Source organism: Nesoenas mayeri (genome assembly GCF_963082525.1).
Source record: "Nesoenas mayeri genome assembly, chromosome: 1".
NCBI classification, from domain to species: domain Eukaryota; kingdom Metazoa; phylum Chordata; class Aves; order Columbiformes; family Columbidae; genus Nesoenas; species Nesoenas mayeri.
Genome location: NC_137541.1, coordinates 50,996,841 through 51,020,145, shown reverse-complemented (window position 1 = coordinate 51,020,145; position 23,305 = coordinate 50,996,841). Strand labels below are relative to the sequence as shown.

Sequence of the window (23,305 nt, the reverse complement as noted above, 5' to 3'; positions counted from 1 at the left end):
ATTCTATAGCCCATAGAATCATAGAATAGTTTGGGTTGGAAGGGACCTTCAAAGCTCATCTATTCCAACCCCCCTGCCAGGAGCAGGGACATCTTCAACTAGGTCAGGTTGCTCAGAGCCCTGTTCAGCCTGGTCCTGAATGTCTCCGGGGATGGGGCATCTACCACCTCTCTGGGCAACCTGGGCCAGTGTTTCACCACCCTCACTGTAAAAAATTTCTTTCTCCTATCTAACCTGAATCTCCTCTCTTCTAGTTTAAAACCATTACCCCTTGTCCTGTCATAACATGCTCTTCTGAAAAGTCTGTCTCCATCTTGCTTATAGGCCCCTTTTAAGTACTGAAAGGCTGCAATAAGGTCTCCTGAGAGCCTTCTCTTCTCCATGCTGAAAAACCCCAACTCAGCCTGTCCTCACAGCAGAGCTGTTGCAGCCCTCTGATCATCTTGGTGGCCTTTCTCTGGACCCTTTCCAACAGGTCCATGTGTTTCCTATGCCCATCCACAGGGTAAATAAAGAGAAAAAGAATGTTCATCTTTCTTTGAATTTCCCCAGGATAATTCATAAATTTTAATTGAGATATCTGCCATGTAATATTGTGAGCAAATCTGCAGCTGTACACAAATGTACAGTGTGATTATTAATTGTCTCTGCACTTATACTTCATATATGTAAAAGTAAATGAGCTAAACAACATGAAAACAAATATTTTCATGAACAAGAAGAAATTGTAGTTTTATAGTAGTACCTATTGTCTAATATCTGGTCTGGTGTTAGATATGCTGCATCTTAAGAAAACTCACAGTGCTAAGTTTTACAGTGTGTTGGATGTTACTAATTCATCTCTAATTCAGAAGTTTAATCTTGTAATGATCTAGAGAGTTTTTAATTAAAAATTGCTATCCTTAAAATAGAAAAGTGCTATTGCATGTTTCTAGCCTGGCATTTTTTCTGATTGATTGTGAATCTCTATTATTATGTATTACATTAATGTGTATTTATTTTATTAATCTGGTACAGGTATCAAAACTGATGAGTTTATGAATAATAAGAAATCACATGAAGTGCAGGTGATGTCAGAGCTGGTAGACAAAATAGCAAATTATTGTGGTATAAAGCAGGTAAGGAAGCAGTTCTTACTGTATGTTACTGTGTGCTTTCCATATTATTCTCCTTATTATGTTTGAATACCCCATTTTGATATTGTGTGACTGATGTTCTTGTTTTTCCTGGAAATAATTGTAACTTAAGAAGAGCCTTTAGGGCCAAGCTGAAGATCCATTTTGTGCACAAATGTCTCGTTCCAACGGAGCTGCCTTTCAATGAGTTATAATCATCTTCTATATGTTGAACAGCTAAAAATTGTACTGCTTTCTGCTATGCATGGGTACTGCCTTTTTTATCAGTATCATATTACTGGCAATTTACAATAGACATCAGAGTAAAACTTCACTCTTCTTCTGTCAAGGGCTGTCACATAGAGACAAAAGCAGAAAATCTGAGAAATGATGAAAGCATTTCTTCTGGTACAAGGGATTTAAAGTGTTTCCTGTTGTTTAATGCTGTCCACCTTTCTTTAACATGGATTGATATCTTCAATTAGGAATTCAGTTAAGACTTTTTCAGTTTGAAGAGAGACTAGATTAAGCAGAAATTCATGTAGCTGGGTGTGCATGAAGTATATTTGGTAGAACACGTGAGATCTGGGCACCCAACACCGTAACACACCCAACAATTATGAATTGGGCATTTCATACATCAGATGGCAAGTTCATCCTTGGATCATGAAGAATTGCAGGATTCCTTTCTCAAACTTACATTTTTTTACAGGTACTTATGATTGCACAGTACACTAGATCACTGTTGCATTTAAACCTTGTAGATATTTACTTATGGATCTGTTGACAAAACATAAGCACCACGACAATACTGTATTTCACATTCCCTGTGACAAAAGTAACACCAATACCATTTATTTGGTTTACATACATGCAATTTTCTGTAAGCTTTTTCAATGTTAAACTTTCTGTTGTATTCCACATCTTAGACCTTTGTTGTGCTAAGACTAAATTTTCAAGTATCTGGGTGAACTGAGTTGGTTGGATAATTTTAATCTCTGTAATGCTAATAACTGGCTAGTCTACCTTCATCCTCCCTTTAAACTGTGGATGGCTGGTGGCTCTGGACACTGCATTGGATTCCTTTCTACATCTGGGCTGCACTTGCTTTCTGTACAAAGGGCTGTAAGTATAAATGGAGACCAGTTTTCTCCAGCCTAATATTCATTCCCACAAAGATTTGTGGAGAACAAACTACATTTGTTTAAAACCAAAGATTAATAAGGTATCTGCACAGATTTTATTCTAAACATATTCCCTCTGAGCCTTTTTTTTCCCTGAGTATGTCTGAATGTGGCGTAAAATTAAAATGTCAGACATGGGTAAGGGAGGATATACAGCTGCAGTTGGGCTTGCTGACTCCATATTACTACAGTCTCTGATATATTTTGTTCCCTAAATTGTGCCTGGCCTTTGCAGTGGGAGGGTGCTCATTGGCCTGCTTCATACCTGTGCCAGAGGGGTTGCTAAAAATTAACGGTATGGCCAATTTTGCACTGGGGTGGAGTACGTGGCTGTGCTGTGTTCAGTTTAGTACCAGGGGTGTAACTGCAGCATCCCCAGTTACTGCTGCTGCCACCATAGACTGAAGGTCAGGCCCCAAAACTTGGAATTGGCTCTGAGTTTCTGAAGCTGAGCCTTTATTTGGAAGTTGTTTGGCTCAGACTGAGTTTAATTTAGATAAAATATAAATGATGCAGTACTCTCAATAGGCTCGGGTCAGACCTATGGCATCCTTGGAAACAGAGATCAAAACTCTGAATCCTGACCATCTGTTTTGTGAGGCACAACTGATGAAGGCACAGTTTTAGGCAGTCTTCTCCTCACGACCGGGATTACCAGGTAAATAGAGAGCTGCAGTTAAGTCCAAATATTACTGGATGAGATGCAATCGATTTGTGAGCATCTGCGATGGCTTACAACGATGGAAGGCGATCTCTCCCACAGCTCTTTCAAGAGCCACCCGCGGTGAAAAGTGTGGGTGCCCTCAACAGCCGTAAAGTGGATGCACTCTGTAAAGAATAAAAATCCAGTAGCAGCAGATTTGTGTAGTTTCTGCCATCATTAGCGGGTTTTTTTGCCTTGCTTACCTTTGCTTCAGGCAAGTATTAGTTCTTTAAGTGTTGAAGACTTTCACATACTGAAAAAGCTGCTGGAGAGTGTAGTTTGCTTATAATGCAATACAAAATGTTCCCTGCATTTGATGGAAGGTGGTGTTTCATATAGCATTTTCATTTAGATTTTAAATAGTTCCTGTGAGATTCAGGAATGAAAGGAAAGGAAAACCCATATTCAGACACTAAAAAAGTAGAGCCACCTTAATGACCTAGCCTAAGTCCCCTTGTAACTGGTTACCAATAAAATCTCAAACCAATCATTATTAAGTATCTGTCAATATGCTGCAATTTCATCCAGTGATTATGCACTTTTATCATATGGCTTGGAATGTCTTTAGACAAAGGATTATTTTCTGTTTATTTTTTGAAAAAATTGTAACGTTTAATGAAAAATATCATTGCAGTATATCACTGAATATGACATGCTGACTGTTCTATATTATTTTTTTTCCGTTTTAGCCATACACTGTAACAAAATTTATTTGTGCAAAGTTGCAAATCCCTAATATATGAAAAGAGCTTTCCAGCTACATTAAAAAAATAAAAAAGGACTCCTTTTAGTTATTAAAAAAGCAGCTCTTTTGGTTTTGGTTACCTTTCAACTTAAAAAGATACAGAAATTGTAAAGTTTTAGGAGAGCTTTTTTCTTATTGATTTTTTTCTGTTCTTCTCACAAAACAAAATATATACAGCACTTAATTAAAAGATCTAGAGCTATGAAAACACAACATATGCTTTACAACAGCATGTGTCCTCAGGGTGTTTCTTTCAGATATTACAGATCACTGATGGCTTGAAAAAAGCCCTCCATTTCACCTCCATCCCATGATGTGTAATGGGTGGTAGAGGATATTACTCTTTTGTATTATTTTATAATGTAGTATAACGAATAATAAAATGAGAATAAAAGAAAAAATATTACTAGTGTAATTACTTCTAGGTTAGCGATTTGAATTAAAACATTAAATGAAAGTAACTAAAAGGGGGTTTACAGTTATTTACCAGCCTTTTTAAGCATTTTTCTCATGGTACAAGTGGAACTTTATTTTATAAAAAAGTTCTGATTAAACTCTGAGAAGAAGCTAGTGGTGATTTTTCTTTCTTTAAATGCACATTTGTTTTCTTTAATGTATTTGTGAAAGTTTTCCATAGAAATTTCAGCATGTGCAGCAAGAGTTGCAATGTGTAATGTAAATGTGATATAATTCTGCATTCAGCATCACATTAAATTTGTCATTTGGTGCTGGGAAATGTTGGAATTCTTCTAGAAACAAAGTTCTGGATTGTGCTGTGCCAGAAATTGTGTTTAAGCATAGTACCCAACTCACTATGGACAAGACCTTTGGAGTTCATTATATCATGGAAATTTCATTTTAAAAGTTCATGCTTGGCAGATACGCTATGGATTGCTGATTGCCTTTCCTTATGTAATCAAGGGAATGTAAAGCAGGGATTAATTTCATGCAGTCTGTTTGTTTAGCACAAGATCATTGCCTGCTTTTTTTTAGTCAAATTTTCCTTTCGGTTTAAAACTATTCTCCCAGTGCTAATTTAACAATATATTACTGTTTTCTTTTTACTTGGAAACATCTAAAGAAACCAAAACGGCAGTTTGGCTTTACAGCCACTAGAGGTCACACTTAGGAGAGAGGAATAATTCACCGGCTTACTCTGTGTCCAAGTGCTGCCTTCCTCAGAAACAAAAGCCTTGCAAAGTGGAAATGTGCATATTCTGCATAACAGTAGTATCAGTTACACAAAATAGTGGGTAAAATTATTCCTTGCACACTTCTCTTTCCTTCATTTTTAAATAATCTAGGAGAATATTGGTGATAAATGTGATAAATAAATGAATGACATTTTTAAAAGTATGCTTAGATTATATCAATTCTGTTTCACTAAATCCACTCCTATGCTGATGCCATTCAAGAAATTTGGACTTACATATATCATTGTAAGCTTTCTTATGAATGTGTGACAGACCAAGAACAAGACATGATGTTCTTGAATCAAACACTTTCAGGAATGTCTACAAAGAAGTCATTATATCTAGTCATTATAATTCTTGGTAGATATCTGAATGAAAATGAACATTATAATTTTCTGTCCTTAAAGAAATATCACTTTGCCTATTCTTGTAAAATATTTTATTACATATTTATTACAAATTAAGACACACATGACATAAAGCTGTGATTATGTTCTTAAAGGTCTCAGGTTAGCCTCTTTTCTGTTACTACTCTATATAGTGTTTTTCCTCCTGTGCTATATCAGTCACTGAAGTAGCACACACTATTAGCTAAGAGACAAACAAAGCATCAGCTCATTATCCCCTCTATTCTCTCCTTCCTCCAGAACAGGCAGTGGAAAGCACATCTGATAACTGATCTCCTTTGTTTTATTACAAAAGCATCCTTATTTTAATCAAAGCCATATGGATCGTTTGCACAGAACGGGAAAGTGGTATAAATAAGCATTCTGACATAAGGGAGGGTATTAATATCACCTCTCTTTAGGTCACATCCAAAGTGGTTAAGTTAGGCACCAAATCTGAAGATGCTGATTTCCATATACCTAGTGATACACAGACTCCTCAGTTCAAGAGCTAGTTGCTTAAAGCTAAATACTGTGAATACTTTCTTTGCCAACTCTGTGTCCTGACCTAGTTTAGCAAGGGCAGGCAGTGTTGGTGATGTTTATTGTTATTTTCTTCAGCAGAAGGGAGTTCTGTGTCAAAAAATCTACTGAAAGTCTTTCGCAGAAGTGTCAGGAAATGTGCATCACATTAGCATCGCAGTGTCTGTTTTCTGGAGCAAATCAGTTAAGACTTAATTCTATATTTTAAAGCCAGAAGGTCGATCAACAAAGCAAATGAACTAAGTGTATTAGGAGGGTTAGCTGATAAGGCAATTATGAAATCCATGCTTACATTTTTAGGGAATTATTTTGTGTTTGATTGAAGTGTGTCTCGTTGCTCATTAATATAGCAATTTTTTTCCCCCTATTATCTAGGTGATTGATATAGGTTCTGGAAAAGGCTACCTGAGTTCATTTTTGTCCATGCAATATAACTTAAAAGTTTATGGAATTGACTCCTCAAACATCAACACAAATGGTGCTCATGAAAGGAACAGAAAATTGAAGAAACACTGGAAAGCATATCAGAGTCGAGGAAGAGCAAACCTCCAAAGCCAGATGTTGGAAAAGTCAAATGACAGGCCAGTGGAAAGTGAAATTAAATGTAAAGCAGTCATTGAAAAACCCTTAAATAATGATAGCAGGCTTCAAAGTCAGGACCAAGTGATTATCCAAGATTTACTTCGTTCTTGTGGCTTCACAGAAGTAGCTACATCTGAAACCAGCAAACAAACCGAAGTTGATTTGGTGGATCGGACACAATCTGATGAGAGTAAACTTTCTGAAGAGGTTCTTGCTATTCTAAATGTTCTGCCTGCTGATGCTGTAGAAGTTTCTTCATCTCAGTGCAACTGTGGGAAACTCTGTGAAGAGGAAAAGGCGCAAAGAAAAATGGCATCTCTCAAGGCTAAAGCAAGCAAATCAAGTGAATCAAACCTGTATTTTCCTTTGACCTCTTGCATCACAGCAGAAACAGAACTCGGTGACATCATAACAGATCTGGAGGTTATTTTACTAATATTTGAAGTAGATTGTCCATTGTTTTTGTCTTGCCATATTCATGTGGAGTGCTGTCAGTGGTAAACATGAATATTCTGTCCCAATAATGTTTTTTTCAACCAGTTAGCAGAAGTAGGTCTAGCAGATACAGATTGTTTTTCTTTTTTAATATATGTGTTAGGATAATTTTGAAAATATTTATTATGTAAAGCAGCCTTTAGAATTTATGGGGTAGATAATAATCAGCTGTCAAACTTAACAGCATATATATTAGTACATTCAGGTATTTTACTGTTGTGGTTATAGATAACATCTAATTATTATGAAAAGAGCTGCAATTACCAGGTAGATGGGTGTATTAAGCACTGGAATGTCAATTTTCCTGAAATTTCTGATTTTTTAAGTTATATATTTAAACTTCGAAGTCATAGGAGAATTTATTTAATATAGTACTCAACATAGAGAGTTTGTAAAGAGCCCTATTTCCCAAGAATGTTTTTTATATTTTGACTTTTCAGGATTACTTTGATTTCATTTAGTAATTTACTAGCTGGCAAGGGTTATGTTCAAACAACCAAATCCAAGCTCAGCTACCCAAAGACAGTGACACAAGTCTAGAAGCTGTTCAGTTCCCATTCCTGAGGTAATGCACGTTGATTGGGTAGATACATTTGGTCTTTTATAGAAAGATAAAAACATGCCTGTGTTCAGTAGTAACTGAACCATTATATTCAGGGGTATAATTAGTCTCTGATTCAAGACCATAGGTTTATGCTGATGGCCTTGTAACTAGAGCTAATAAATCTGAGTATCTGAGAACGTGTGGAGCAAACTCATGTCTGTCTGCAAAAGACATCCTGAACAGCAGGGCTTGTTGATGAAGCATGTGCTTTTACATTTGCACAGTTGGATTTTGTATCCTCTTAGCATTCAATCTGTGTGATGTAAAAGGCAGGAGTCCTGTATCACTGCCTTTTTTTATTAAAAAAAAAAAAAACAAAACCAAGAAACTCAAACTTTATTAAAAAGCAACAACAAAACACAAACAAAAAACAAACAAAAAACCCCCATTACTGTCAGAAAAGGTAAAAGCCTCATTGTTTTAAAAAATAGTAATAACCAAACTGCACACTACATATGGTGAATGTGTTTAAATAAAACACTTTAAAATGTGCAATCATTTACATGTTTTAAAAGTATTTTGAGATTTTTTAGGATTTTTTTTTTATAAATAGTTTTGTAAACATTTACAAGTTTTTATTTTAACCATAAATGGATTTTTTTTTCTCAATTTTTCCTAAACTGGAGACAAATAGGGAATGGGGAAGACTAGGATTTACTGATTTATACAGTAAGTTCTGAAATGGATTCACTGATGAAATATGGATATAAGAATGCATGTTTGTATATAGCCCAGGCCTAATATTGAGAGATTAAATTTTGCTGCACTTAAGCCAATGATCCAGAAAGTACTTTCATTTATGCCCAGGCAACCCCAGTGAAGTCAATGATGGTGCAAAAGTGTACTTGACCCAGACAGACTGCCCTGATATTGTTCAGAAGCTTCCTGTATCTTGCATGTGGTAGCTATTTTCCACTGCATTTCTCCTGAAAAAATTGCAGCTTTTTCTGTCCTGGGGTTTAAATGCTGCCCTTGTAAGTGCACATCTTCCCTTACCTTCCAAACTTTACTCTTGTTCCACTATTCCTATAATTGCACGTGGAAAAAAAAACTTATTGGAATGGTGAGCTGAAGCCGACTGATAGGAAAAAAGTCATTAAAAACTAAGCTGGACTGAAACTGAACTTTTGCCATCTAAAAATTTTGGCTCCTAAGACAAGGAGAGGGCAAGCACAGAGAAGTAGCACAAGGTGGAAGGTGTGAAGGGGAACATGAAGAATTCAAAATAGGAATGAAGGGGAGGTTTTACTGTTTCACACATAGATATATAATACAGATGTGTGAGAACATCAAATATAGAGCAACAAAAATAGATGTGCAAGCAAAATCAGAATTATTATAGAAAAGTGTCACAATGGCATGTCCCTGGGCTAATTCCTTGTTGATAACCTTGTTAATAAATGAAACCAAAATTCAAAGCAATACCATATTTTACCAGGTATATTCCAACTCATAACACTAGAAGGAAAAATATTGTTTTGAATGGTGAGAAGAGGGATAATTTGTTGTTGAATAGTAGTAGGCACACTGCAAAAACTGCAGTGGTGCTGCAGTTTTGGAAATAACAAAACAGATGGAGAAGGGCCTGGTGTTTGTACTACACTTCCATTTAGGAAATTGTTTTGATTGTAGCAATTCATAGTAGCAGAAATGCCATAGGTAGGTCCAGCCAGACCTACGGCAGTAAATCTGAAGGAACAAAAGGAAGTAGCAGTGGTTGTAATAATAATACTGCTAACAGGAAAGTTCAGAAAAACAAGAACGTGGCCCATGTCCAGTCACCACATGGATGATCCCAGCTGCTATTTGTTGTCTTGAACTTCTGCTTCCTCCTGGGTGGTGAAGGTGAAGTGCAGAGACGTGTAGTTCCTTACCTGAGCAAAGCAAAGGATGGTCTGGTGCTTCTCAGAGGCAATGCACCCTGTTTTCTTTGCACTGAAGAGCTTTTATTATACACTGAAAAATTCCAGAACAGAGCACCAGGAGTCCTCACTGAGTTGTGTATTTAAACCTTGCAGCTCAATAACCATTTGTAGCATGTTTGGGTTTTAGGGTTTCTTGTTGTTATTCTTGCTCTTTCAGTTGAAGAGGGAGATGCTTTATTGTTGCTTATTTTTTTTTCTTTTTCTCCTTAGGACTGTATGATAGTGGGTCTGCATACGTGTGGCGATCTTGCTGCAAATACACTACGAATTTTTACTGCCAAACCTGAAATCAAGGCAGTTTGCAGTGTAGGCTGCTGCTACCATCTGTTGTCAGAACAGTTTGAAAACCAAGAAGGTAATTCTTCTGAGCCTAACTTGTAGCTGCCCATTTGCATATTGAGAGTATTATACCTTTTAATTAATAACCTCCTTGTGTTTGTTGCTTTACAGTGGTTTATTTAGTGCTGGTTTTAATTGCACTGTGGGTCATTCACTCCCAGATGCCCTGTAGCTTATCTGTTATTCCTAATATCCTTCCTGAAATTAGGGACATTAATGCAGAATGTTTTTATATGGTTATGAATACAGCTGGTTTTATTCCAGTACTTCACTTGTAAAATGTGGGGCTTTTTTAGTCCAATGTTTTCATCCTTTTGAAATATTTTGTACTAGATTTTGCCCTTGGCTGTCTGTGTGCAACATCCATTTATGTTGAGTTGTACATATACAACTATGAGCAGAACTAAGTCCTTGTAATGTAAGTTATTACTCGCAAAAACACTCATCCAAGTTCTATGCTCTGGGGCATTGTCAGTTTAGAATATTGTGGAAGAATCCCTATTTAACAGTTTTTCTTGGGGAGACAACCTGAAAATTATTTGGGGATTCACACTACAGGCAAATTTTCCTTCCAGTGTGGGTTTTTTTTCATTTTTTATAGAAAGTTGGTATCTTTACTTGAAAGGTAAAATCTACAGAATGAAGAACATTAAGTAGCTGGCTTTCCTGGGGAAAGTAACTGAGCTGTCTATATAACCATCTGACGAAGTCCTAGAACCTGATCATCATATCCACCAAATTTGAGAGGGGGTGGACTGGCAAAGTTTATTTCAGCTCTTTTGGGGAACTCCATGGACAGAAGGACAGCTGGAACCCAGCTGCTCCTCTTTAACTGCTGGCTGCTCAGAGAGCTAAGGCACAGCTCCAGACTGACCACGACATGTGCTGGCTCTTGCTTGCTTTAATGATCTGTCCACGTTGGTTTTATCTTGCTCTGCAACAATTTTAAGAGTGTTTGAAATGTATTACTTTCAGTTGTTTCACAATATTTCAGATCACCCCAAAAACAAAGAAAAAGAAGCTACAGTGGAAATTGTAAAAATGTGATTAGAGTTTTAAAAAATTATGAACTTTTCAGACACTTGTCATTAAGGTTCTGTGTCTGAAACATTTCATTGTTTCTTGTTATTGCAAAGAGGACAAGACTTCCTGTTCTAACTGTAGGATTACTCTTTCTAGACCAGCGTATAAAGCTTTACTAAATGATTGTTACTCAGACGGCACCAACAAATCTAAGTTCAAACAAACAGATGTACACGCATGGTGGTAAGAGATACTGCAGTTTCATAGCAGTGTGGAAATGAAGCCAAGTCGCATGTTGGAATTTCTAGCTGTTTGATTTTTCTCAGCTTGGAGGATAAAAATTATTCTCAAATAAGAACCTTTAGGCAGAATAAAAGGAAATTACAGTGTTCTTTTTTGGGGAAAACACATATAAGTAGTTTCAGTGATGTTAAAAAATAAGGTTTTTTTACTATTACTATGAGAGTACATATTAAAAAAAAGTGATTTTTCTTAGTGGTACTGCAAGGGTACATATTCTAAAATCTATAATGCTGTTGTATTCCCCTGGAAGAGTCATCTGCTCTATGAATTGTTTGTAAATGCATAGTGGAAGGGTAAGAGCACAAGGACTGACTATCTCAGAGCTGAAATTTCTTCAAAGGGAAAATGGGAAAGAATTATGACTATAGCTTGTGTCTACACTTCCTGTGCTATGGATTTCAAACTGACAAAGCACTCTAGAGGATGTTAGAGGACTCTGTAACTAATCAGATTATATGGATCCAACAGTTTTCGTGGACAAGAAGGAATCTAATTCTTCTTGCAGCTGCCCGAGGCAAGTGAATTCTGGTACAGCTTCCAAAATGGGCCAAGTCGTAGAATTGTGATGAAATATTTTGACTTGGAAGTTGTCTCTGGAGGTCATCTGGTCAAGATCACTCCACAAGGCAAGGGAAACTTAGATCAGGTTGTCCAGGGCCTTGTCCAGCCATGTTTTGAATATTTCCAAGGGCAGAGATTCATCAGCCCATTCCAATGTTTGCCCTCACCACAAAGTTTTTTCTTTGTATCCAGAACTTGAAGCTTTCATGCATTATCTGTTGTATTTTCACTGTACACATCCAAGAAGAGTCTGGCTTAATCTTTTCTGTTTCCTTTCGGTAGTTGAAAATAGTAGTTAGATCCCTCCTTGACTTTCTTTGTAGCTCCACTGTCTTCTTGCCACCATTGAACTCATTCCACTAAGTCAGTGTGGTGGGCTGTAGAACTCAAAGAAGCACTCTAGATACTCTCATTCTCACAAGTGCTAAAAAGGAAGAATAAACACATCTCTTAAACTGCAGGCTTCACTGTTAAGCATCAAAGTCCTATCCATTTTCTACTTACCTAGGAGTCCACCTGACTGAATAGTACCTTTACAACTTGGCTATGAAGGCACTAAAGAAACCTTGCTGAAAGTCATGCTAAAGTCAGTGTAAACTGTGACTACTGCTCTCCCCTAGTTCCTGGAGCCAGTCACTGCACCACAGAAGGCAATAAAGTTTGTCAGTCCCTTGGTCTTCTTCTTGGTCTTTGTGGGCCTGGGCATGGCCACGAGGCAAATTTGCTCCATAAGCTTATTTAGAAGAGAGGTTAAACTGAGTATGGGTGTGGTTTACCTTTTTCCTGTCACCAGGAACTTCCCTTGATGGACATAATCTGTCGAATATTATAAAGTGTCATCTTCATGTGACACCACCGAGCTCACTGAAATCCATCCTATCTGGTCACACTCACTTGAATATTTCCAGTTTGCTTGTGTGGTCCCTGAACCAATATCAATATCTCTACTGTAGGTAGTTCTTCACTCACCCAGGCTCTGCCACTAAACTCAGGGAAGCTACTGGCTAATCATCAACCTGAGATTGCAGACACCTGTAGAAGCCTTCACGTGGAGAGACCAGTTAGAGTGTTAGGATGCAGACTAAGAGCTAAATCTTTACAATGGTGGATAGAAGATCTTCCTAAAATACAGAGAGAATTTGCTGCAACATGGGAAATCACTTATATGTTTGAAATCAGTCCAGTAAGCAAGGGCTCACCTGTGAGGACACAGTGGGAAGTTCTGTTATAAAGCATTTTATACTTATTTTATCTTGACTTAGTAGCTTCAAGGCTTTGAGATTTTAAAAATGTATTTTAAACATGTGATTGCATTATTTTATATTTATATTAAACTTTTGCCTAGTGCCTGGTTTGCCTAGTTTAAAAGCTCACCCTTAAGGACAAGGTTGAGGAAAGTTCACCTCAAAGCTCTTTCCCACAAAGTAACAACATTTTCCATCTTTGCTGCTTCTTTTTCTTTTATGTAAAAGCAGATGGTTGTTCTCATAAGCCTAGTTGAAGCAGATGTGCCAGCTCACAAAAAAGCTTCTGTGGACTGATGGTTGCCATAACTTGAGATGGCCAGGCTGTATGTTGTTTGACATTTGTGTTTTATTTAATACTAAAATCAGTCTTGTTTGAGGGCAGTGAAAAATTGCTTTTTCACATTGTATTAACTGGGGTTAATTTATATTGATGGGAAGAAATTTTACTCGTTTTGATGGTTAATGTAGCATTTATAATTCTGAGGTGGTGAGTTGACAAAATATCAAAAAAACGTTGCTATGCTATTTTTGGCAGGCTCTTGAGTCACCTTGGTTATCACAAGGTTGGTTTTTTTTTGTCTCTGAGGAGCTGACTACAAGGAATAATGCCTTACATTTCTCTTATATTCTAAAAATAGTAAAGATATTGCAAGACTGCCTGATTCAGTTTGCCATTGGCCCTGCTGTGAATACTTTGGGAGCATTTCTGATGAAAGTAGGTGCCAGGAGTCACAGACTTGACTATTACAATCAGTATGCAGAGTCCTTCTATGTGTCTATAAATAAGCTAAATTCATCTGGAAATTTCTGTAATGGGACCACATTTCCAATTATGCTGGGAATAATTTTGGTCTCAAGATTGTGAAATCCTTTGTTTTGATTTATTAGTAACTACAACAACCAAGAGGTGCTGTGTGATGTCAGATTTCAATTCAATTGAAAAAACTTGAAGCCAGTGACTTTTAACACCTGTCTTTAAATTTCACTGCTGTTATGAGCAGTACCAAATACTAAATTTCAGTTAATAAGGAATATTATGACAGCTCTTGGAAAATTCTAAGTAGTTTTACTTTGGCTTTCTCTAAGGAGAATTGGCTGTTTATACAGAGATTCTTCTATGGATAAAATGCACTTAGCCATTAGTATAATTGATTCCTTTGAGGTTTTTCTTCACTGTTACTGCATCGGATAGTCAATTACACCAGAATAGTAAGGATATTACTATTTATTAGAGACTTTTTACATAAACCTATTTACACAGTGAGCCATTATGGCATTTTTTCTGGAAAAAAATCAGTTAGCTAATGATTTTTAGTTTAAAACAAATTCTTAGCATCTATTCAGGAGCAATTATAAGCATTTTTGGGAGGTGTTTTATCTTACATTCAGCTAGTACATTTCTGGGGCAATGTACCAGCTGGACTATAATAACAGACAGTAACTGGAAACTTCAGATATTTTCATAAGGACTTGACTTTCCTTAAAAAGGAATTGATGTGTTTCTGTATTCTGATTTTCTTCCCTCCATCCTCTGTACCACTAAACATGTAAGCACTGGCCTAGAAAGCAGTAAAATTCTTCAGTCTAATATTCTGTGTTTTGAGGAAAAAGCACATAAACATTACTATTGATAAAGAGCTATGTGTAACTATTTCCTAATTTGAAATAAGACGTAGGTGTAGTTGTACAGGTAGTTTCAATGACAGCTGCGTGATAGAAACCCTTTTTGAGGTTAGCTTGAGTATTGCCCATCTTGAACTCCAGCTTTTTTAAGGATTTGCAATGTCAGGTCACAGTTCTAGGAAGAGATATGCTGGCTAGAGGAGTTCTAGAGCCACTTTAGAACTTCTAATCTTGAAGCTCTGAAGAGTATCTTGTCGATAAGGCACTTTGGAAGAAGTCAGCAAACTTTTTCCAGAAGAGTGAGAGACTTGGACTGTCAAGTTATTTGAATACAAACTTTGGATACATTTGTTATGATCTAACTTTTTAAAGCTAATGAATGTAATTAAGAGAACTGAAAGGGATGCAAAGGCTACTCAAAATTCACATAGAGAATTTTATCACATTTGTGACAATTGAATAAGACCCTGAATAAGGTGGATTCCATGGACAAAAACTTCAAAACTGGATTTCCTAAAGGATTCCTTAGACCAGCATAATGGCTTCGTATCACTCTGTTCCATGGAAATATGAAAAGATTAGTCACTGTTTCAGAAGTATTACAGGACAGGTGATTTGTCTGTTGCCTAGGTATATTTTCAAAGATATTCCATAGCCAATGTCTTAAAATAGCTATCAGTGATACCATGGCAACACAGGAAAACACTTCCAAGCAAAAGATCAAAAAGCTTGATTTCCTTCCCAAGGCATCTTTAGACATTGCTGCACAGGGCACATTTCCATGGATTTGTGACAGAGCTAACTAGTCACTAAAACCCAGATGTTTTCTATAAAAATTGATCCCGAAAAAAATATGAAACTTGAAAAAAATATTAAATAGGTAAATCTTACAGGTGTTAAATGACAGCACTACCTATTTAAGTTATTAAAGTATTTTCCATGAGTAAATGTAGCAAAAATATATTAAAAACTGAAACTATCTTACATTTGTGTGTGTACAGAGTAAGAGATTATAATTGAGAGAGCCAAGGTTTGTATAAGGCACAGTAACTACACGTACCCTATGTATGGTGGTTTTAAATTATTTTGCTGACAACTGATTCTCTTACCTCAAATGGAGTGACATTTTTCTTCTCCCTCACTCCCCCAGCAAAATCCCATTTAGTGGAGGGGTTTTTAGAAATAGTACGAATTCAAGGAACTGTGAAGTCTTTAGTCAAGGGAGATTTAATCTCTCCCATGAAGGAAAATGGCAGTTTAAGTAGTTCCTCTGCTTTCTTTGGAATCCTAGAAGTAGACTGAGATACTACTATGCTATGGAAGATAGATGCCATGGATAAAATAAGACAGGTTGAGTTATTTGTGTTTCAGTAGTGCCTTGCCTGAGTTTGGCAGTGTGTACAAGGAGACAAAGTAGGCTGTGCATGAAGGATTTTGATGAGGGTAATAAAGATTACTTTCCACTGAAAAATCTCAGGGGAAGGAAAAATGACATTTAATTCTATTTAATGACAATCTCAGAAGACACTATCAAGAAATTTTTATCATTGTTTAGTATTACTTATTCTTCTTAAATAATCTTTACTCAATAGTTACTCTGTCCCAGCACTGGTAAATACATACAAGATTTTGGTATCACTTTGCAATACGTATCCTCAAGGATTTCAAAATCACTAATTGTCCCTTGGTTATGATCCAAGCTAAATACTTTTGAATACAGTTTTGTGGTAATTTTATTATATTAACAGATTTTGTTAAAGGAATGAAGAGGTTGAGTGACATAATTTCCATGTTATTTTTATGATTGAAACACACTATGAAACAGATCTTTGATTAAATTGACATAAATCCACTGAGATGATAGTCCAAATTTTCAAATAAACACCAAACTTTGATCATATTCCTGATGTTATATTAGAAGCATCTTTACCTGGGTTTTTCAAGATTCACAAGTACTTGAAATAGCTGAGAATTTTGCAAACTTCTTTGTCTCCAGTTCTACAGGTGATTAATATCTGTAATTCTTTGCTTTGCTGTCAAAATACAATTTCATATGTTAATGAATGAGCTTGCTTTCACACTCTGTCTGCTACATCGGTAAACCTGAGAGTATAGTTTGAATGTCTACATTGTTTACATCACATTCTTAGACCTATTTTTGACTGATGCGGCATCAGCATGTGAAAGAAGACTAATTCATTTTTGTTTAAATATTATTTTGATAACAAAATAGAATGAAGATACAAAATAGAGAGCCCGACTTCAGCCTCCATTTAACAGAGACATGGAAATAATGGAATTCGTTAACATGAAAGGTTCATCTATTCCAGTATCGTGTCGTGCACAGAGGCCAATAGCAGGCATGTATAAAATCGTAAGGAATTTCCTTCCTTCAAATAAACTCTCATGCTTCCAGTATGTTTTGGGTCATGAGCTTCTTGGAACAAAGGGATACATTTGCGTTAAACAACCCTTGATGGATTTTTATTCCTTGAATCCTTCAGATTACTTTTGAACGTATGTAAACTTTTAGGATCTATAGCCTGCTACAGTAAGAAATCAACTGCTTGTTGTATGAAGCACCATTTCTTTTCACGTGTTTTAGGGCTGCCAACTGCAAGTTTCTTTTTTATACTCCTTAAATTCGGGTGTAAAATACAGTACAGCCCTGTCCTTATTAATTTTCTCCATCCCATTCATGATTTTACAGATTTTTCATTCCCTCTGTTTTACAGCTTGAATTTTTTGTATTATTTGCTCCTGTTATTGAAATGTTCCTTATCTGTAACAATCCTGTTTCTCTTCTCTCCACCTTTTTGGGTGGTATTACTTGTTATCAGAGCTGATAAAAATAAATCCAAATGCAGTATTCAAGATTCAGAGCAGCATGTATTTATATAGTAGCATAACGGTGGGGTTTTTTCCTTAATAATTCTTAATATTTTTTTCCCTCTTCTTAGTATTGGGCTTATCTTTTTATTGAACTGTCAGCTCTCAGTTCAAAGCCATTCACTGTATGTTTAAAGTTAATATTTTATCCAGTTTGAATCACTTTCATCTACATTGAATTTTAGATGCCATTTCATCTCTATTTTTTATTAGAAATGGTGCTATTTTTTGTTGCACTTAAGATCATCAGCAAACTTTGTCCTATTCTTCATAAACTTTTCCAGATCATTTATGAATTTGATCAACAACCTGTTCCAGCACAAGTCTCCTTAGGCCTTTGATGCTGATCTCTGTCCTCTGTGAAAAATGATGTTTTATTTCCATCCTTTGTTTCTGTCAATTACTTACCCATAGGAAAACTTTTTATTTTGTTCTGTGTTTTGATAGTTTCTCTAATGGTCTTGTTGAATGCCATTTGGAAACCCACTCTATCTTTCTTGTCTAAGTGTTACTTGAAGCCTTAAAAAAATTCCAATATGTTTGTGATATATGACTTCTTGCCTTTAAGAAAGTCACATTGACTCTTTCCAGATATGTTGTGTTTGCTTATATATCCAATGAGTCTATTCTTTAAAATAACCTCTCTCCATATAAATGTGAGGCTTCCCGTTTGGAAGCTCCCTCAACCTTGCCTTGAGCTCTTCATTAGCATTAATATTACATTACCTGTTTTTCAGATCTCTAGAACCAAAGAGTTTTCATCAAGAAGCTGCACACTACAGTTTGGCAATTTCATCCTGGTTTTAGTTTTTGGATTAATGCAATATAGCCTTGGCAATTTTTTTTGTGTTTACCACTTCTGTTTTTCTGTAACTTCTTCTAGGGATCCTTCAATTTTAGAGACATCATTTGATGAGTTCTTTCTATGAAGCAGGACTGTGGCCTAAGAACTGCATTTAGCTTTTCTTACATGCTTTGTTTCTTTGAGCAGTCCTTTAGAGTTGTGTCACAATGGTAGTCCTGTGACTACTATCTATTTATAAAAAAGTCTGTACACACTCTGATATCTGCAAAAGGTTGAAGAGATTTGAGATTAAAGGAAAATTGAGGTCCATACAAATTGTTATTGAAAGAACATACAGAATTATTTTTTACTTTTATAAGCATTGAAAGAAAAATGTTTTGTTTTGCTTGTGCCAATTACACTATTGACCTAAGAAAGTTATCTATTAATAACCTGTTTTCTTGTCACTGTGCAGAGGACAGTTGAATAGCTTGTGCTCTCTCAAGGAGATTCAGAATAATAGCCTAACAATTTCATGCTCTGAAATGGAGTCAGAATATTTAGAACATAAGAAAAATTACATAGCCAAAAAGAAAAAAATCCCTTCACTTTTTCGTTATAATGACTGTTATTGAGATCAAGTACAAAAAGACTAATTATACTGGGGGAAGAATTATAAAGCTGTAAATCCTTGGTAGGCATGTTTACTCTCCTGTCTGGATGGTAGTATTTATAACAATGTTGAAGCATAATGTCGCTGTATATTTTCTGCTGGTCTGAATAGGGTAATTCCTTCCTGGACTTGTGTAAGAATTGAGTCTGTGCACAGTGACAGCCTTTGTTTGTCAAAAGCAAAGAGCTTATGGTATGTGAACTAATGCCTGTTTCTCCAGCAGTCATTCAGGACTCTAACATGAATTCTCTGGAAACAAAATATCATTAAAATGATGAACTGCACATGTTCAATATACCACTTATTTCAGTAACATCTGCAGGAATGTAATAGTAGTCTTTTGAAAAAATAAAGTATCAAATAATTGTCTATTTACCTTTTTTGAAACATAAAAAATTGGATTGTTTCAACATAAAATCACTTACATTGTATATTTTACACCAAACTAGGCAAATAAACACATTTTCGTAACTGACAAGGGAGAACAAATAAAAAAAAAATCTTTCAAACTGAAATGAGAACAAGAGAAAGCTTTCTTTTGAGAGCAAAGGCCATTTTCAAATGCAGAACTTCAGAAAACTTTTTCCCATCTTGAAATGCAGTTTCTGTGAAGTCATTTAATATATCTTCCACAGTTTTAGTGATGATGATTGATTTTTACAAGCCTTAGGATATTACCTTTTTACACATCTTTGTAGTATAATGTCAACATAAATATACTACTGTATCTGTTCCAGTCCTTCTGTCTACAGCATATAAGTAGGCTAAACCTTTTGTAGTATTTGAATGACTTCAGCAGGGTTCCTTTTAAGCATATTATTCTACACTAAGTATTGCAATTTCAAGGCCTTGATGAGAAAAATCTAATGTACAGTGTGACCTTTGAGTGTTAATTCCAACTTGGCTGTTACAGGGTTTGACGTGCAGAAGACTTCTGATGTATTATAATAATGGTATAACCACTACTACAGTTCTTACATAGGCACATTTCATGTTTGTTATGGAAGACCTATTTCCACTAAGACATAGATTTGCCAGCTAATGATAACTGGGATGAGGAGAGTTAGAAGTAGGTGGTATAAAATATAGTTACATTAATGTTACCAGTTCCATTAAAAGATATATATATATGATAGCTACGTATTGTATTTATGCATGTGTTACACCTCTTTTTTCTACTTTGCAAATGTGATTTGTCTGATTTAAGATACAAATTCTTTCATATTTAAAATTTGTGTCACACATTGCTAACTGAGTGCTATGAGAGATGTCTGGTAGTATGAAAAGGCGGTAATTGGCTTCAGTGGGAGTTTTCTCTAACCGAAAGATGTAGACAAGTCTAGTGTATAAAACAGCCTTTGCCAGTGTTGAAATTCATCTCCCTTTTGTTTTGAGTTTATTACAAGGAACTGCAGGATATTCCATTGTCCAGACTAAGAAAATAATGTTTTATAAGAAAAATGAGAAAAATATTTGATCACCATATAAAGAGTTTATATAAAGACACTCTTCCTTTAGCTTATACATTTTTTTTCAAAATGTATAGATATTGTATCCTATAATCCCATTTTATTTTTACGCTAAAGAGACTTTATACATTCAGCATATTTACCAATAAAGATGAGATTTTTTTCCAGGTAATTTAGCTTAAAAATTAGGGGTAATTTTCCTTTCATGTTAATAAAGTTATAATTAGCACTTTACAAAAATGTAAAGCTTTTAATATTATAGTTACAATTTTGAGTATCAGAATGTAGTGTTCCTTTTAATAGTAAATATTTTGGTTTGTGCATTTGGAAAATGACTACTGTCTCTTGAATCATCATATTAGTGGAAATAGCATGGTATTTATTATACTCTATATATCTTCAAATCAAAGGCCATATTTATTTCTCATTCACTGGGTGTTCAAATCGGAGTTCTGTGCTTCTGCTGTTGATTTTTAATACGACTAGCACTAAGTTCCTAGAATAAGGTAACAGATCTCAAAAGCAATATTTTAATACAGTGTTAGCAAAGAATTTATTTTAATTTCCTGTCACAGCTACTAACCTCAATTTTTATGGCAGTTCTGGATTTGTTGGTAGTACTGCAATGAACTCTCTTTTCTCCTGGGAGCCAGGCTTCTTCTTTACTGAGCTACTTCTGAGACTGAGCTTGACATCTCCATCCTCACTCTACTGCTTTGATTTCTCTGGATTTTAAGTCATTCAAAGCCCTGCAAGTAGGAACAAGTCTAGAAGAAGAGAGGTCCCTCCCTACCTTACTGTGGCCCCTACTGAAATTCCAGTACTGACATAAAACTGTCAGTTACCATTTATCCATGTATTCATCTTTCACTTGGTGTTGCCCTTCAAGATTTCCTTTTAGGTTTTAGTAATATGTTTCTGTTATTAATCACAAAATCATAGAGTCATTTTGGTTGGAAGAGACCCTCAAGAGCATCAAGTCCAACCATTAACCTAATGCTGGCACTAACCCATGTCCCTAAGAACCTCATCTACATGTCTTTTAAACACCTACAGAGATGATGACTCCACCACTTGCCTGGGCAGCCTGTTCCAATACCTGACAACCCTTTCTGTGACAAAATTTTTCCTAATATCCAACCTAAACCTCCCCTGGTGCAACTTGAGGCCATTTCCTCTCATCCTATCACTTGCTACTTGGGAGAAGAGACCAACACCCTCCATGCTATAACCTCTTTCAGGTAGTTGTAGAGAGTTATAAGGTCTCCCCTCAGCTTCCTTTTCTCCAGGCTAAACAGCCCCAGTTCCCTCAGCTGCTCCTCATCAGACTTGTGCTTCAGACCCCTCACCAGCTTCATTGCCCTTCTTTGACATGCTCCAGCACCTCAATGTCTTTCTTGTAGTGAGGGGATCTATTGTTATGTTTGGAGTAATACATACAAAAATCCTTTCCTCTACAAAGAACATTTTAGTAAGAATATTTTTTAAGGAATCTGATTAATTTTAAAAAAGCATAACAAATAGTGTGGGCAGCAAGATTATGGAAGTGATTATACTTCTGTACGAGGCACTGGTGAGGCCACAACTCGAATACTGTGTTCAGTTTTGGGCCCCTCACTGTCTATTACAGCTTTTGTTTTTTATCTCACCATCAATACACCAGGAACTACTCAAGCAAGGACATGATTCCTATGGTTGTTACCTCTCAAGTATGGCTCTTTGAATTAAATAACTGAAGAGCAGATCCTAGTGGCAGCCTTGTGGATTGAGTCATGTACAGATTTTAGATGCCATGTCATGTTACCGTTATCTACATGTCTTTGGCAAGAATCTCAAAGCATTGTTGGCCAACCGGTATATGATTAATACAGAGAATTTTCAATGTTCTTGGCAGTCCTTGCACAATTACCTCACACTGACAGCTGTGTCTGATCTTCAGTCAGTTGTACTTTTTCTGTACAATTGGCACTCCTTTTATTTTTGCCTTGAGTATTCTCTAGCTGCCAAGGAGTGGTTCAAAATGGATCCTTCACATAGTCTTACATTCCTTTTATTTTCAACTTTGTTTTTCTTTCATGATCACAGAAAGAGATCATAGATACTCAAGTGCACTGGATGTGAAGTACAAAAATGCAACTGAAGTTAATTAACAAGTGTCTGAACTCCAGGTTTCTTGTGCTTTGATATTAAGAAAATGAAAAAAAAAATCAAGAAAACCTTTGAAAGTCAGCTCCATGAATCAGTGGGAATTACCATCGTAAATATCTAAATCATGCACTGAAGTAGAGAAGCATGCTGGGCAATTATACTTCCAAAAATACTTTGGAAATTAGGGGTACAGACTGTAAGGATGAACAAATATGAGTCATTAAGGCATCAGGAAGGAATCAGCTGAAATAGATGTTAATATCAAAATAATAGCATGAGTAGGAGTTGTGGCTGTTTTAATGGAATAAAAAATATATATATAAAAAGGAAATTTAATTTCTCTTAGGAGTACTTCTACATTAACTGACTACATTGCTCCATGCAATATTTTACATGGGCTGATATGGATCACACTTCATAAATAAATGTAGAAGTAGGTGTTTTTATTTCAAGTCGTAAGAAACAAAGATACAGTTAGGCACTTAGAACTGACAATATTATGCTGCAATAATAACTCACTGAATGGTATTATTAGGAACTATTGACAATACTCATACCATTTTGAAATACATTTCAAATTCTTAATATTAACATTTTAATATCATAATAACTTTATTTCTCAAAGTGTTAATATCCTCCACAGTATGTGATAAACCAAAGACAGCTTCTCCATATAGTATATTCTCTTCAAAACATAACATTTCTGCATGTTAGCGGAGTGTGAGAAATGAACTGCTGAAGGGTTAGTCATGAGACGCATCTATGTGGTCA

The 23,305-nt window shown here is 35.9% G+C and overlaps 1 protein-coding gene across 1 annotated transcript in view; it reads left to right on the top strand.

Annotated features, from left to right (window-relative positions):
* METTL25 (methyltransferase like 25) overlaps positions 1–23,305 on the top strand; it is a gene marked incomplete at both ends in the record, with an annotated part of 63,718 nt that overhangs the window by 14,046 nt on the left and 26,367 nt on the right. The window contains 3 exons of the mRNA XM_080360097.1: positions 1,018–1,118; positions 6,245–6,874; positions 9,686–9,830. Coding sequence (XP_080216223.1) covers positions 1,018–1,118; positions 6,245–6,874; positions 9,686–9,830 — 876 coding nt within the window. The remainder of the gene's footprint in view (positions 1–1,017; positions 1,119–6,244; positions 6,875–9,685; positions 9,831–23,305) is intronic.